At 35.2% G+C, this 12,942-nt stretch overlaps 1 protein-coding gene across 1 annotated transcript in view; it reads left to right on the top strand.

The window, feature by feature from the left end:
• Nucleotides 1–12,942, top strand: part of LOC121425983 (formin-like protein 2) — a 70,918-nt gene that overhangs the window by 19,537 nt on the left and 38,439 nt on the right. Inside the window, exons 3-4 of the mRNA XM_041622112.1 lie at nucleotides 1,642–1,725; nucleotides 8,831–8,926. Of these exons, the coding sequence (XP_041478046.1) occupies nucleotides 1,642–1,725; nucleotides 8,831–8,926 (180 nt within the window). The remainder of the gene's footprint in view (nucleotides 1–1,641; nucleotides 1,726–8,830; nucleotides 8,927–12,942) is intronic.

Below are 12,942 nucleotides of genomic sequence, written 5' to 3'. Positions count from 1 at the left end.
CTCAGCATATGATATCTTTTGTTGCAGAATATGTTTTTATAAATCTCATAGTTCTATTTTAAATTTGATTTTACTATCATGTTGAAAACTAATATTTGAGTTTTAACACCATGATAATAAAGTCTTGCTTCAAATATATTTCATTCCTTTTGTCATACAGAGTTCTATGCGTAACTTCTACTCCCACGCGTTTGGTTACAACATCAACTGTTTATTATTATTGTATCATGGAGATTAATTATACTGTGATATTTCTAATGTCTTTGTCATTTGAACTGTCAATGATTAGATTTTAAGGCATTTCACTAATATATTTGTCATATTGTGAATTATCGAATTCAAGATTTTTATTTCTTTTTCACTTTATTCCCATTTAGGTTTTACATTGTCCATTCTTATAATTTTCTCTTTAAACTCCTGAAATTGTATACATTGTCAGGAGCAAATCATTTATACTTCTTGGCTTGCTAATAAACATTTTTATTCATATTTAATAGAACTTGTAATTTCCTTTTAGTAGATCTGATCATTGAACATCTATTGATTTTACAGCACCCACGCAGAAAGTTTGGAGTAATTGTAACTGTAATGTGTTTCATAATTGTTTTTTTTACAGCTTAATCATTGCATTCATTTTTACATTATAAAACAGTGAGATAACTGAATATTATGTCTATGTATATGAATAATGCTCTTATACTAAACAAATTTATTTGGAACTGTTATTATTTTCATTGAAATGAATTGATCAATAAATCTATTGATTATCCTATTTGATTTTATTTTGAAGATTATTGAGACTCAAGTCATGGGGGGTGTTTCACAAAGATTTAAGTATGACTTAAATCGCACTAAAATGGCGACGTGTATCTGAAATGCAACACGCAATCTAATGGATCAATACGCAGTAATGCGTGTCCTCTTTGCATGATCTGACCGTTGTGGTCATGCCTTTTATACCACACGCAACTAGGCATTTAAATGTGACTCTAAGTCATACTTAAATCTTTGTGAAACACCCTCCTGGATATCTCAAAATAAAACTGTGAAATGAGACTATGAATAGATTTTTATGTATTGCATCACGACGTTCATTTATTTGTCGCCATGGATGCAAGCCAAATAATTGACAAACATGTGACTAATCTAAATAAAGGAACATTTGAATTAGTCATAAAAAACATTTGCACCTCAAATTGAGGTGCAAATGTTTTTTATGAGTAATTCACTTGTATTAAAAGTCAAATTCCATTTTATCAGATTTTGATATGACTCAGATTTTCTTCAAGATTTTGAAATGTATACTTTATTTGGACACAAAACACAAAAAATACTTGAATTTAATAGCAGTAAAATGATGAAATTGAAAGACTCTACTTGATATTCCAGGAACTTGTAAAAAAGATAATGACCAAAATTATCAAATTTAGTAGGATAGTTCCAATATGAGATATACAGTAATAAGGTCAGCTTAAAACTGATTCTTAAAACTTATTGGCACAATTTGTATACATTATTTATGCCCATTTTTGATGTATTACAAACATCAATGAAATAAAATGCAGTGAAAGGAATGACAAGTAACTTTTACCGAAGAACACACATATTTAAAAAAAAATCAATTTTCTTTATATTTTACAGGCTCAAATGGATTTACCCCCAGAAAAAGCCAAGCTTCTACGGCAGTATAACGATGAGAAGAAATGGGACCTGATTTGTGATCAGGTAAGATTATTAATTTGAATTAACTCATTAAATGCTGGAGCATAATGGTTCGTGTACAGTACAAAATATCTGATACAATTCAGTCATCAAGAGGTTAAGGAAGGAAATGATCATGATTTTCTGTAAGTTGCTACTAGGTCTACATTGTACACCACTTTGTCTACTTTGTTTTCAATCTCATCCCAATAGGCCTCACCCTACTTCATTTTCATTGTCTACTGAATATTTGGTCGAGTTGCCTTTTGATAATAATAATGATAATAATACGCAACATTTACAAAGCGCTGTTTCTAAAGCACTGCATACTATTACCCGGACCTTAGCACGGCTACCTGATTGGGCGCTAGAGCATTCAAGGAATTCCTACAGGATACACATTTACTACACCTGGGTGGAGAGTGGCAAATGTAGACAAACGCCCTTTTTCCCATACACCATTTGGTCTCATTTCCACCTGAGGCTAATGACCTGCCCATCTCATTAGATGTCTACATGGTCTTACACCACTTTGAACTGTTATAAACCAAAGTTTCATAATGACAAAGTACAACTAATTAGTAGAAAAAGTTGGAATGAGACCGTCTGGAAAGAAGGTAAACTGCCGATTCGTCTATTGCCAACTCGTCCACTCATTACATCATCTCCATTCATTTTAATAGTCTAATGTCATTCTGTCCAACATTTGGTCCAATAATCATTTGGTCCAATAATCACTTTGTCTAATTACCAGGTCATCTTTGACCATTTCGTCTCATAAACCAGTTGGTCTTATACCCATTCTCTGTTCATTCATTTTGCCCAATTATCACTTGGTCCGACAAGACCAACAGGTATATAGTCTAGTGAACGAAATGGCAGTTAGACAATGTGGATAGTGGATGCAAACTCTGTTTTCATGTGACTACCTAAACATAAGAATATCAATGTATATGATTGTTGAACAATAATCTTTTGAGAAGAGTATAGATTATAAAATGTCATTCACACTAATCACCTTGAATCCCACCAATGCTTAGGATATTAATAATGTATCCTCATATCCTCACGAATTATTGTATGTAAATAGCAAAGACTTTGTGACGGAAACATGAATTACATTGAGAAGCTATAAATGACAAAAAAAAAATGAAATTATAATCACTTGAAGACTTATTGTTTTGGATGAAAAGAAAGGTGTCGCCATGCACGCCATCATGAAATGACAAGATGGTTTTGTTCATGTAAAATTTGATCCAAAAATAAAAGCATGATCTATTTCCATTTTGTTCATGCCAATTTACTTTTAGGATAAATCTAGTATGAATTAATAGGGGGCTTTGTTCAGCTTAGGGCTTTTATTAATATGTGCATATCCATTATTTCATGCAGAGGGGGGGGGGTTCTTTCTCTCTCATTTATTGGGGATGGGTACAGTATCCTCCTTGTGCTCCTTTGCCTCCCCTGGATAAGTGCCTGGTAAGGGATTTTTTTCAAGGAGGGGGGGGGGGGGGGCAAATTGCCCATAGCACCCATTGTAATGTTCCCTGCTTAATTTGATTTTTCCTGTGTAATGTTACTAAAATGTAAGAGAATTTCTCTAAGCTAAAGTGAAGAATGCCCATAATAGTTACCAAAGGGGAATGAACATTCATCATTGCCTTCCTTGCCCCCACCATAACAACTGCTCGGATTCTGAGAGAGAAAAAAAATGAAGTATGTTTTTTGGTGAGAGTGACTAAAAACAGGATGCTTGGTAAATGTTGTTCAAGGTTTTTAGGTATCATGATAGATTAATGGATTTGGAGGGAGCAAATATCTTGAGCTTGATGAACTCTTGGAGAAACTCAGCTGGACATGTTTCCATTTGTCCTCTGAAAAAGAATAATATTTGTCTGAGGAGTTTTTGACAGATGCAGTTACACTCGTACAGTGGAGATTTTAAGTGCAAGGGCTTTGAAAATGTCCATTTGTATGTTTCACTTTGTGGGATGTTAATTTGAATTGGTATAGGCATATTCTTTCAAAGTAAAATGAATTTCTAAATTTGAAAGGAAATATAATGACTAAGAAGCCATTGGATATAAATGAATTGTTGATAATGGTACATTACTATGTTTTCAACATATTGCTAACATTGCCATCACTATTTGAAATTGGAGGGGAGGGGGGGAGGGGTTATGTCATGACATCTTGATTTTTTAAATTATGTATTTCCATACTAACATGTATTTCTTTTCACTAAAGTCTTCTACAATTCAAGATCGTAAGGCCACCGCACACCTTACGACACGACTGGTCGGCGACTGGCTTGCGACTGAGTGAGGGGAGATGAATCGCAAGGTGGTCATAAGCCTCGACACCGCACACCTTGTGATCTGATCTGCGACTCATGCAGGCGCTTTTTGCTTTTTGCATAGCAACTGAGAAAGTGCGCTTACTACTACGTATGTGCGTTGTTTATCATGTACGCATCGTGCAACCTTGATGTCTGATTGGCTGGAAGTTGGATCGAGCTTGCGATTCAACATGTCATATACTTCCGATTTTCCTTGCGACCTGTCTCTGACCGGTCTGCGACTCTCAAGCTGACAAAAGCTGTGACGTCACATTTCCCCTCACCCAGTCGCAAGCCAGTCGCCGACCAGTCGGGTCGTAAGGTGTGCGGTGGCCTTTATTCTTAAGAATAAACCAGATTTTAGATTATTGGGGCTTCCAAAGAAGAATAGATCACTTGCAGTTGGTTATGCAATTGACTAGGTTTGCTGCTATGTCGGTACATGAATTAATTTTGATGATGCATTTAATCAGAACCTCCAGTAAAAAAAATTCCCCAAACCAAATGGGTCTACTCTATAGGCAAGGTCATCCTCAAATATTTGGTACCTGCTTATTTGATTTCACTAAAATTCTTTTGAAGTTCAAAATAGGCTTACTCAGGTATACATTTTGGTCACTCTCAATTATAAAGGCCTGTACAGTTATATTGATGATTTGGTTTGATTATTACTCTGCCTCCAATAGTTATCAACGCCATTGAAAGTGAAGTGGCCCTGACACTTTTTCCCACCATGCTTACTGGCCCTATCAGCGTGCCCTACCTCTAGACTTATCCTAATTCCGGTTCCTTTTCCCGGTTCCTGTTCTTACTGGATGCAGTTCCTGTGACAAGCTACCGGGGAGCTGGGCTAGGGAAGCTAGGTCTAGGGTCCACTTCTTGTTTGGACTAGTCTTACGTGGCAGTAGTAGATCCATGCTACGATTAGACTTCTTCATATGCAAGGTTGTCATCCGATCCCTTGAATAGTTTTCGATAGCCTTGTAGGAAATACATGAGGATGATGTGCCTCCCCTCCCCCCCAAAAAAAAAAAATTATCATGAGAGTTCAAATACCTGTAATCCCCCCCAATAAAAACCTCTACCATGTAAATGAATGCTTTGGGCAACTACCAAGTCACCCCAAGTTCTATACCGGAGAAAGTACCGGTATTATTCAGACAAATCAACACTGCATATGGCAGAATTAGGATATTCGCATAATTTACTTTATGATATAAACTAATTGTGCTTTAAACCCTGAATTAAGTGGGCTATTTCAGACCAGGATATACTGGGGGACCAATGGTACCCAAGCATCGCAAATTTGGTCTCAAACGACGCACAAGACTTGAAAGTGAAAGGTCGGCTAGCGGCGTACAGCGTGGTAGAAAAAATTGCGCAGAAGCGTAGTGACAAAATTCGTCAAGGGGAGGGGCCATTTGAAATGAGAGAACTAGCCCCCAAAACTTCAGCAATAACCCAAATGTGAAAAAAAGCACTTTGAAAAAATATTTTTTTTCAACCCTTATGGATAGTAGTCAGCCTCTCCCCTCAAGCTCCTATAATTTAACAGTAAGCATGAACAAGGTGAGATAAAAAAATTATAGCCAAAAAATTTGAGAACACAAGGCCTATATGTATTTGCATGACTTTTTTCTCAGTTAGAAAAAAAGTACCGGAAATACCTGTACATATTTTTAGGTTAGGTTTTCTGACATTTAAATGTGAATATCTCTGAATTGTATACTGTTCTAAATATTGTGTTTCATTTATTTCCAATTGATGATAATTACATGGTATTTTCAATTTGGTAGTTGCTATCTTACTCCAGATGATTTGAGCAGTCCTATTAAAATGAAAACCTATATTTAGTGTATGAATGTTCCTCCTGAGAAGGAAAAAAGTTTACTGTTTAGAATATAGATCAATGTGAAGATCAACATGGGGACATAGGGGGCTAATGGGAGGCGCAGGCTAAATATAAACCAGTCTTTCTCTTTATAGTCCATCCTTGAACATGGTCATATATTAAATTTAGCCTGGATTAACTTTGAGTTAGCAAACAGACAATGAACCAGTTGTAATACAACATCTGCTCCTAGACCTCACCCACTATGAGCAGAATAACCTTTACACACTGAAAGCTTCTGGCAGGAAAGGTATATGCATGTTTCTTTTCCTGTACGTTTCCGAAGCCAGCCAGCGAGACAAGTCCAGAGGTATTAGTCAATCCAGTAAAAAGAGAATAGATTAGAATAACAGAAAGGAAGAATGTCAAATATGACTTTTTGATATCTAATATTTGATATAACAATGACACAAGGAAGTTCATGTTTGTCATGGAATTGTCAAAGCATAGAGCTATTAGCTCTATGGTAAAGGGATCAAACTAGATTTGGAAGGGTTTGAACTTTGAAAACTATTAAGGGAAGGGGGGAGTTGAAATTACCCCATGGAAAACGGTTTTTAAAACTTCTGTAAAGGCATCATAAAAGAGCGAAAAGAAAAAAAAAGTAACTATGAAGCCAAAGACTTGAGATGGGGCAAGGTACATGCAAACAATTTGTAAGTCTATTCTTGGTTCCCAAATCAATCATTTAGATCTGCCAATAAATTGCAAACTTTAGATTGATTGCAGGTAAGATTATATATAAATATACATAAATAAATATAGTTGCAACATCCATCTTATTAGCTTGAAAGGGAGTCATATCATGCCTGTTTTCAATACTTACAAGCATGTATGGTATCGATCTGGGGAAAATGTGATACAGGCTCAAGATAAAAAAAGAACAAACCTCTTTATACAATGGAGAACTACTTTGTGTCCACTCGAAAATCAATCTTGATACAAAATGCATTTATGCATGGTAGGTTTGATTTTATTCCCAGCTGCAGCCATTTGTTGGTTTCGTCTTACAGGGAAAACTTGTTCTAGTTTTTAAAATGCATGCAGCTCTGGTAGATGGTCAATACCATTTGAATAAAATGTTTCACATGGCCTTTTCTTGTGCTTAAGCCATTCTCTGCCATGTCAAGCAATACACTAAGGGTGTGTTCAATGTCGGTTTCCAAATTAAAACGGAATAATGGATCATGATTGAAAACATGATTACAAAACGCAGATATAACGAGAAACAAAGGGTGTGTTCAGTGTCCACTATTCCCGGTCGTAAAAGTAAACGTCTTTCAAATCATGATTCGGAGGAAAATTTAAACATCAAACAAGATGCGTTTGTAAACGTGTTCAGCTCAAATTTACGTCTTTGAGCGTCGTGAATGCAACATTGAACACACTTGCGTTTTGGAACGTCTTTAAATTTGCTCTCACAGTGGAAGCCTACACAAACAGGTGCCAGAACTGACCTTTCTCGTGATTGGTCAAACTGAGCCCTAAAGCTGCGCTAACGAAAGAGGGAAATTTAAAGACGTATGGCTTTATATTTTCGACACTGAATGGTGTACTGCTAATCGTGTATGTATTCTGTGTTTTGGAATTTAGTTTTCAATCATGATTCATGTTGCTGTTTAAAGTTGAAATGGACATTAAACACACCTAAGACTATTTAAGATAATACAGTGTCTCATGAAATCTAGAGAAGAATACAATGTGCTTTCAAACTCCTACCATCACAAAAAATATAAAAATAATCTGATATTCTTCTAATGTGAAAGCAGATTACTCATGATTTCCTGTTTACTTTCGATTACATTTTCGATTGTTTTCCAGTGTGGTTTTCTCTCTTTTAAAAAAAATTCAAATCTACTTTTAGTTGGATGGAGTAGGGAGAGGGACCAACTGGGTACTTTGTTTACACATGATCAAAGTTACGTTAGTTTGAATATATGGAGAAAACGACTAACTTTAATTTTTGGTCGATATTTCAAAGATTGAATCCACCATGGAAGAAGAAAATAGCACAAAACTCACTAAAATGATTTTCCTGCCATTTTTTCCAAACACCTTGATTTTGCTGGCGGAACGGAAGGGGTCCCTAATGCTACACTCATAAATTTTGCATTTTCCATGCCTCAATTTCTATGATTTAGATGATAAAACCTAGTTATCATTATTGTAGGAAAATAAAAAATTCAAGAGAATAGGACTCCATAATTGCAAACAGTTGTGATATTTTCTGCCTTTGGAGATTCATTTTGCAGCCTATTTGGACTTTAAAAGAAATTGTTAACTGCAGTTTTAATGTTTTCAGTGTAAATTTTTGCCATTTTATGTGTAATGAGTGGTGTGGCTGTTAGGAACTATAGTACCCCGTGATTTCGTTGTAGCATAATGGTATAAAAGTTTTTTTGTTTACTCTATAGTTTTGAAGTCTCCTAAGTTTTGATAAGTCTCCTTTCAACTCCTTTATGTCAATGTTGGTTTGAAGGGTTAGTGTGGTTTTGAAGGAAATGTCACATTAAGTAACAGAGGTGTTACTATAAAAGCATATTATCAGGAAGGCCACATGTTCAGCTAACATCCTTATTGAGAGATCTTCTCAACCTTCCATTTTTTCCTTCCTTAAAATCCATCGCCTTCCAGAATTGTGTTTTTTTTTACCTATTGCATTGAAGGCAACAATGGGTACTGTACGTGCACCCCAGCTTTGCCAAATTCAAAGTTTGCCAGTCGTACACTCATAGATACAAATCAAAGTTAATCAATTTATTGAAACAAATAAAAATGATTTTCAGATTACCATCACTTCATAAGAGGAAAATGAGCACAGGAATGAAATGGAAAAAAAAACTTCAGATATTGTTCTATTTACTTAAGATATATCTTTCTCATTTCTTTCCATTTTTCAGGAAAAGGTCAGTGCCAAAGCGCCACCCGAACAATACATCGCAAGGATTCGGAAAGTAATGGAGCCGGGGAACACGTCCAAGGTCGGTAGTTTTAAGGTATCAATCGCATTCCCGAGCAGTCCTGTTCAATATTTACTACCCGTACCTCAACTACGTAAACCGCTCACGCTAGATAATGTGTGGTGGTTGTGCGTAGGCTTTATATAAGCACGGCTACAGTCCCCCTTGTATTGGTGTGGCTTATACGTTTGTGGTAAAGTATATTGGTGAGATAGCATGTTAGCAGACATATTTTTTTATGTCTGTCTGTTTGTCAGTTCGTCTGTCAGCCTGTACTCGTCTTTATGTTTCACATATACACGCACTTGCTAGCTTTTCTCGCATTCCATGGATTGATGCCACCCAGACACTGGTTTCTGTATCTTTTCTCTTTATGTATTTCCTTGTTACCTATAATTTGTTTGTTTTCACTCTGTACCCCAAGCACGTTTCCCCTAAATTATTTTGTTATCCTAATAGTTTCTCTATATATTTTTGTGTTACATGTTAATACATGGTACTCTTGAAACGTTTTCACTAGACTTGATATACAGTGTTCATCTTAGCAGTTATTTATCAATTAACCAACCAACTATTAATCAGTAGTCACATATCATCACAAAGAAATATGTATAGATCGTGAAATAGGCCTTCTCTTTTGTTTATATATATAATCATCCACATATAAATTGTAGTAATCAAACTCACTGCAATACTGTACTTTGATTTTTTATTTAAAAAATTCTATCCTTGCTAAAATGCAATTTGATTATCATTTGACAATTATCATTATTGTTATAAGCATTATTCCATAAGACTCAAAGTGAATACACTGAATTAAATTGTGTGCAATTATCTAATCTCAAAAGGTATACATAAATTACCACAGAGACAAGGCTTTGATGCATTCCTGGATACCAATACTGTTTAAAATGTGTGTTTTTTTAAAAGAAAACAGCATTGCATTTATTTTCCATGTAAATATTTCAAAACTGCTGTCACGGTATTACACCCTTTTAAAAACTTAAATACAGTGTACATTTGAAAAATGGCCATTCATATTAATCACATGGAATGGGAGGAAATAGATAAATCTACTTATCTATATGGAGTCAGATACAAGTAAAAGCAATCTCCATTAAGGATGAAGGCAGGATTAATTCCAGGTCCCATGGGCCGTTGGGGGCTTATACTTGTGATGAATATATTGGTATACTAATTGGCTGACTGGTCAAGCAAGAATGCTCGCCTTATGGTTCATTCAAAGTAGTATCATCAATCAGGAGTTGTCAATGATATCGGTAATAAGTACCAATGACTCGGAGCCGAGCAGGTTTTATGGCTCGTTTTGATATGGAATTATGAGTTTATTTGATGAGAAAACAAATTATTGAAATCATCCTTAAGAATTAAAAAAGTCTGTGCCTTCAAATATAAAAAGGGATGGTAGGCCTTAATACCTCTGGTTTAAACGCAATTTCAAACTTGAGTAAACCGTCAATTTTTTTTCCAAGATGTAATCAATGGCTTTTATAATTGTTTTGCACAGTTACTCCACAACCCTACCCTGTCTGGCGTCAGTATAAGAACTCAAATTTATTTTGGAAGGGCTGCTAAGAAATCCCTGTATTATATTCCAAGATTTAATGTACTTGGACCCATGGGCAGATACATTATTTGAAGGGTGGCTCTTTAAAAAAAAATTGCTAACTCAAAGCCCCCATCCTATTTCTTCACTTTTCAACTCTGTTGAAATACACGCAGTAAATAGGCCATAACGGTCAACAAGAAAGAGCCCTGTCAGTTTGTCAAACCATCGATTTCCCATCAAAAGCCTCGTGACTAGAAGTTCTTGCCAATGATTTTAAAGTTGATGTTATGTAGGTAACAAGCAATGTGCCTGTATGTTGAAGTATAATCCATTTACCTGGTAACTTGTCTGAAGTAGCCCCCTCCCCCCACCCCCCCCCCCCTCCATCCTCTCTGTGTTATTGCCATAGGCCATTGAAAATGTTAGGAAATATCGAAATTGGGGTGATTGATTGCCTATATGAGCCTGTTATAGGAAGACTAAGTAACACCATTTACATGTAGCCTTTTCTACAGACTTTTCCTCAAATAATGACATAAAACATTATAACATGATGGTGTCGGGGATGAACTATCAGACTGTCCTATGGAGACAAATTGTTATTTCCTGTCTTCCCAGACTCCTTTGGGAGTAAGAAAACCCAAGACTGTTGGAGCCTGGAGCAGAATACTTTCTTGTTTTGAAATATCATTTTTCATGTAAAAAGACATGTTCTTGTGAGGACCTCTTTCATTTTGGCGATAAGAATGTTCCCAAACTGTCTCAAGTGAAGCATTCCAAAGCTTGACTTAAAGCAACACTGCACCAACACTTTTATGCCATATTAGTGTACAATGATCAGACAAGATATAATGCACCCTCCCCCCATTTGTTTATCTTGTGTCACCTAAGACCTTGATGTTAGCATATTATTTTAATAATACTCTACTTTGCCTATAGTTTTAATTCAAAAAGTAATACAACAATTTAGCTGAACTGAGAATGATGGCAATTTTGTGGTGGAATGTGATATCGCTTAAACCCTCTTTGGTCCTAGCAACTGCATTTGTTTGGTGTTGTGTTGTTTAGTTTTGGTTTGGTTTCTTTTGTTTGTCATTTTCAGAGTGACAACTTGTATAAAATGCATTATATTAAAGTTTGAAGTAGTTATTAGAGACGTTTCCTTTTAGAGTCAAGAGGTTACGTTTCTATTTCTCTGTGTGGGTTGGGGTTTCCTGGCTTGGTAAAAAAAAACGATCAAGGATAGGTTCTTTCTTTATGACTGCATTTCTATCAAAATAATTCGAAAAGAGAGCTTGATAGGCAGACAAGACACTTGTGAAATATTAGAAGTAAATGCCACACTTCATCTTTAGATATTTTTTTCACCTTGTTTGCAATTTGCATGTAGTAGGCCCTACATATTCAATCTGCACTGAGCAGTACAATTTGCTAGAGGGTATTTAAAGGTCCAAACTACCCCAGCAAAAAGTTGATTTGAATAAGTAGAGAAAAATCAAACTAGTTAAAGTTTTGCTTCATTTCACAAAACAGTTATAAGCACATCCTGGTCGGGATGCAAATGAGGAGACTGATGACATCATCAACTCACATTTCTTTTGATTTTTATCATTTGAATTATACAATAGTTCATATTTACATACATGTATTTGACAATAAGGACCAACTTGACTGAACCATAAAATATTAAAGAATGCTAATTCCACAATCCACATGTTCATTGAAGAATCAATCACTGTTAAACTTGAAAATGAAAATAGTGAGTGGATGGTGTCATCAGTCTCCTCATGTGCATACTGACCAGGATGTGCATATAACTGTTTTGTGAAATTTAGCAAAACTTTAAAATGTAATAACTTTCTTATTTTACATCTGATTTTGATGAAATTTTCAGTGTTATGCTTGTTGAATTCCTCTCTTCTTATTCAAATAATTTTTTCGTCAGGGGGACTTGTCCTTTAACTTCCTTTTTTTACTAATTTAAATAATTGAAACAAATTTCATTGTGGAATTTGTTTTTTTAATGAGCATCATATCACTCTAAATTTGTTTGATTCATTTCAATTTGATATGAACATTTATTATGATTTTGCTAATTCTAACATTTACTGACATTTGTTTATTATTCATATTGGCCTACATTGTAGTTGATATGATTTCACTAATAATACACAAACTAATGATTTCCTGAAATTATTAATTTGAATTTGTCTCACCTACATGTACATGTATCACCAACATTGCTTGATGCTTATTTTCAGGGAATCATTAGTTTTATATCATACCCTATTACAAGTGTTTCCAACCAAGTATAATTAGGCCTTTCGGTATCAGTTCAGAAGTATAACATTTCTGTATCAGTAAATGAAGAATTTTGATATTTCATTTTATTAGGATTTTAAACGAGTACTCATGAAAAATTGCCCTCTTAAAGCTCATACTGTAGGTGAAACTTGCCCATGATAAATTTCATCCCAAAATG

This window comes from Lytechinus variegatus, chromosome 13, assembly GCF_018143015.1.
Source record: "Lytechinus variegatus isolate NC3 chromosome 13, Lvar_3.0, whole genome shotgun sequence".
NCBI lineage: Eukaryota > Metazoa > Echinodermata > Echinoidea > Temnopleuroida > Toxopneustidae > Lytechinus > Lytechinus variegatus.
The sequence above is the reverse complement of the archived record's forward strand: the minus strand, read 5'-3'. Positions and strand labels throughout refer to the sequence as shown.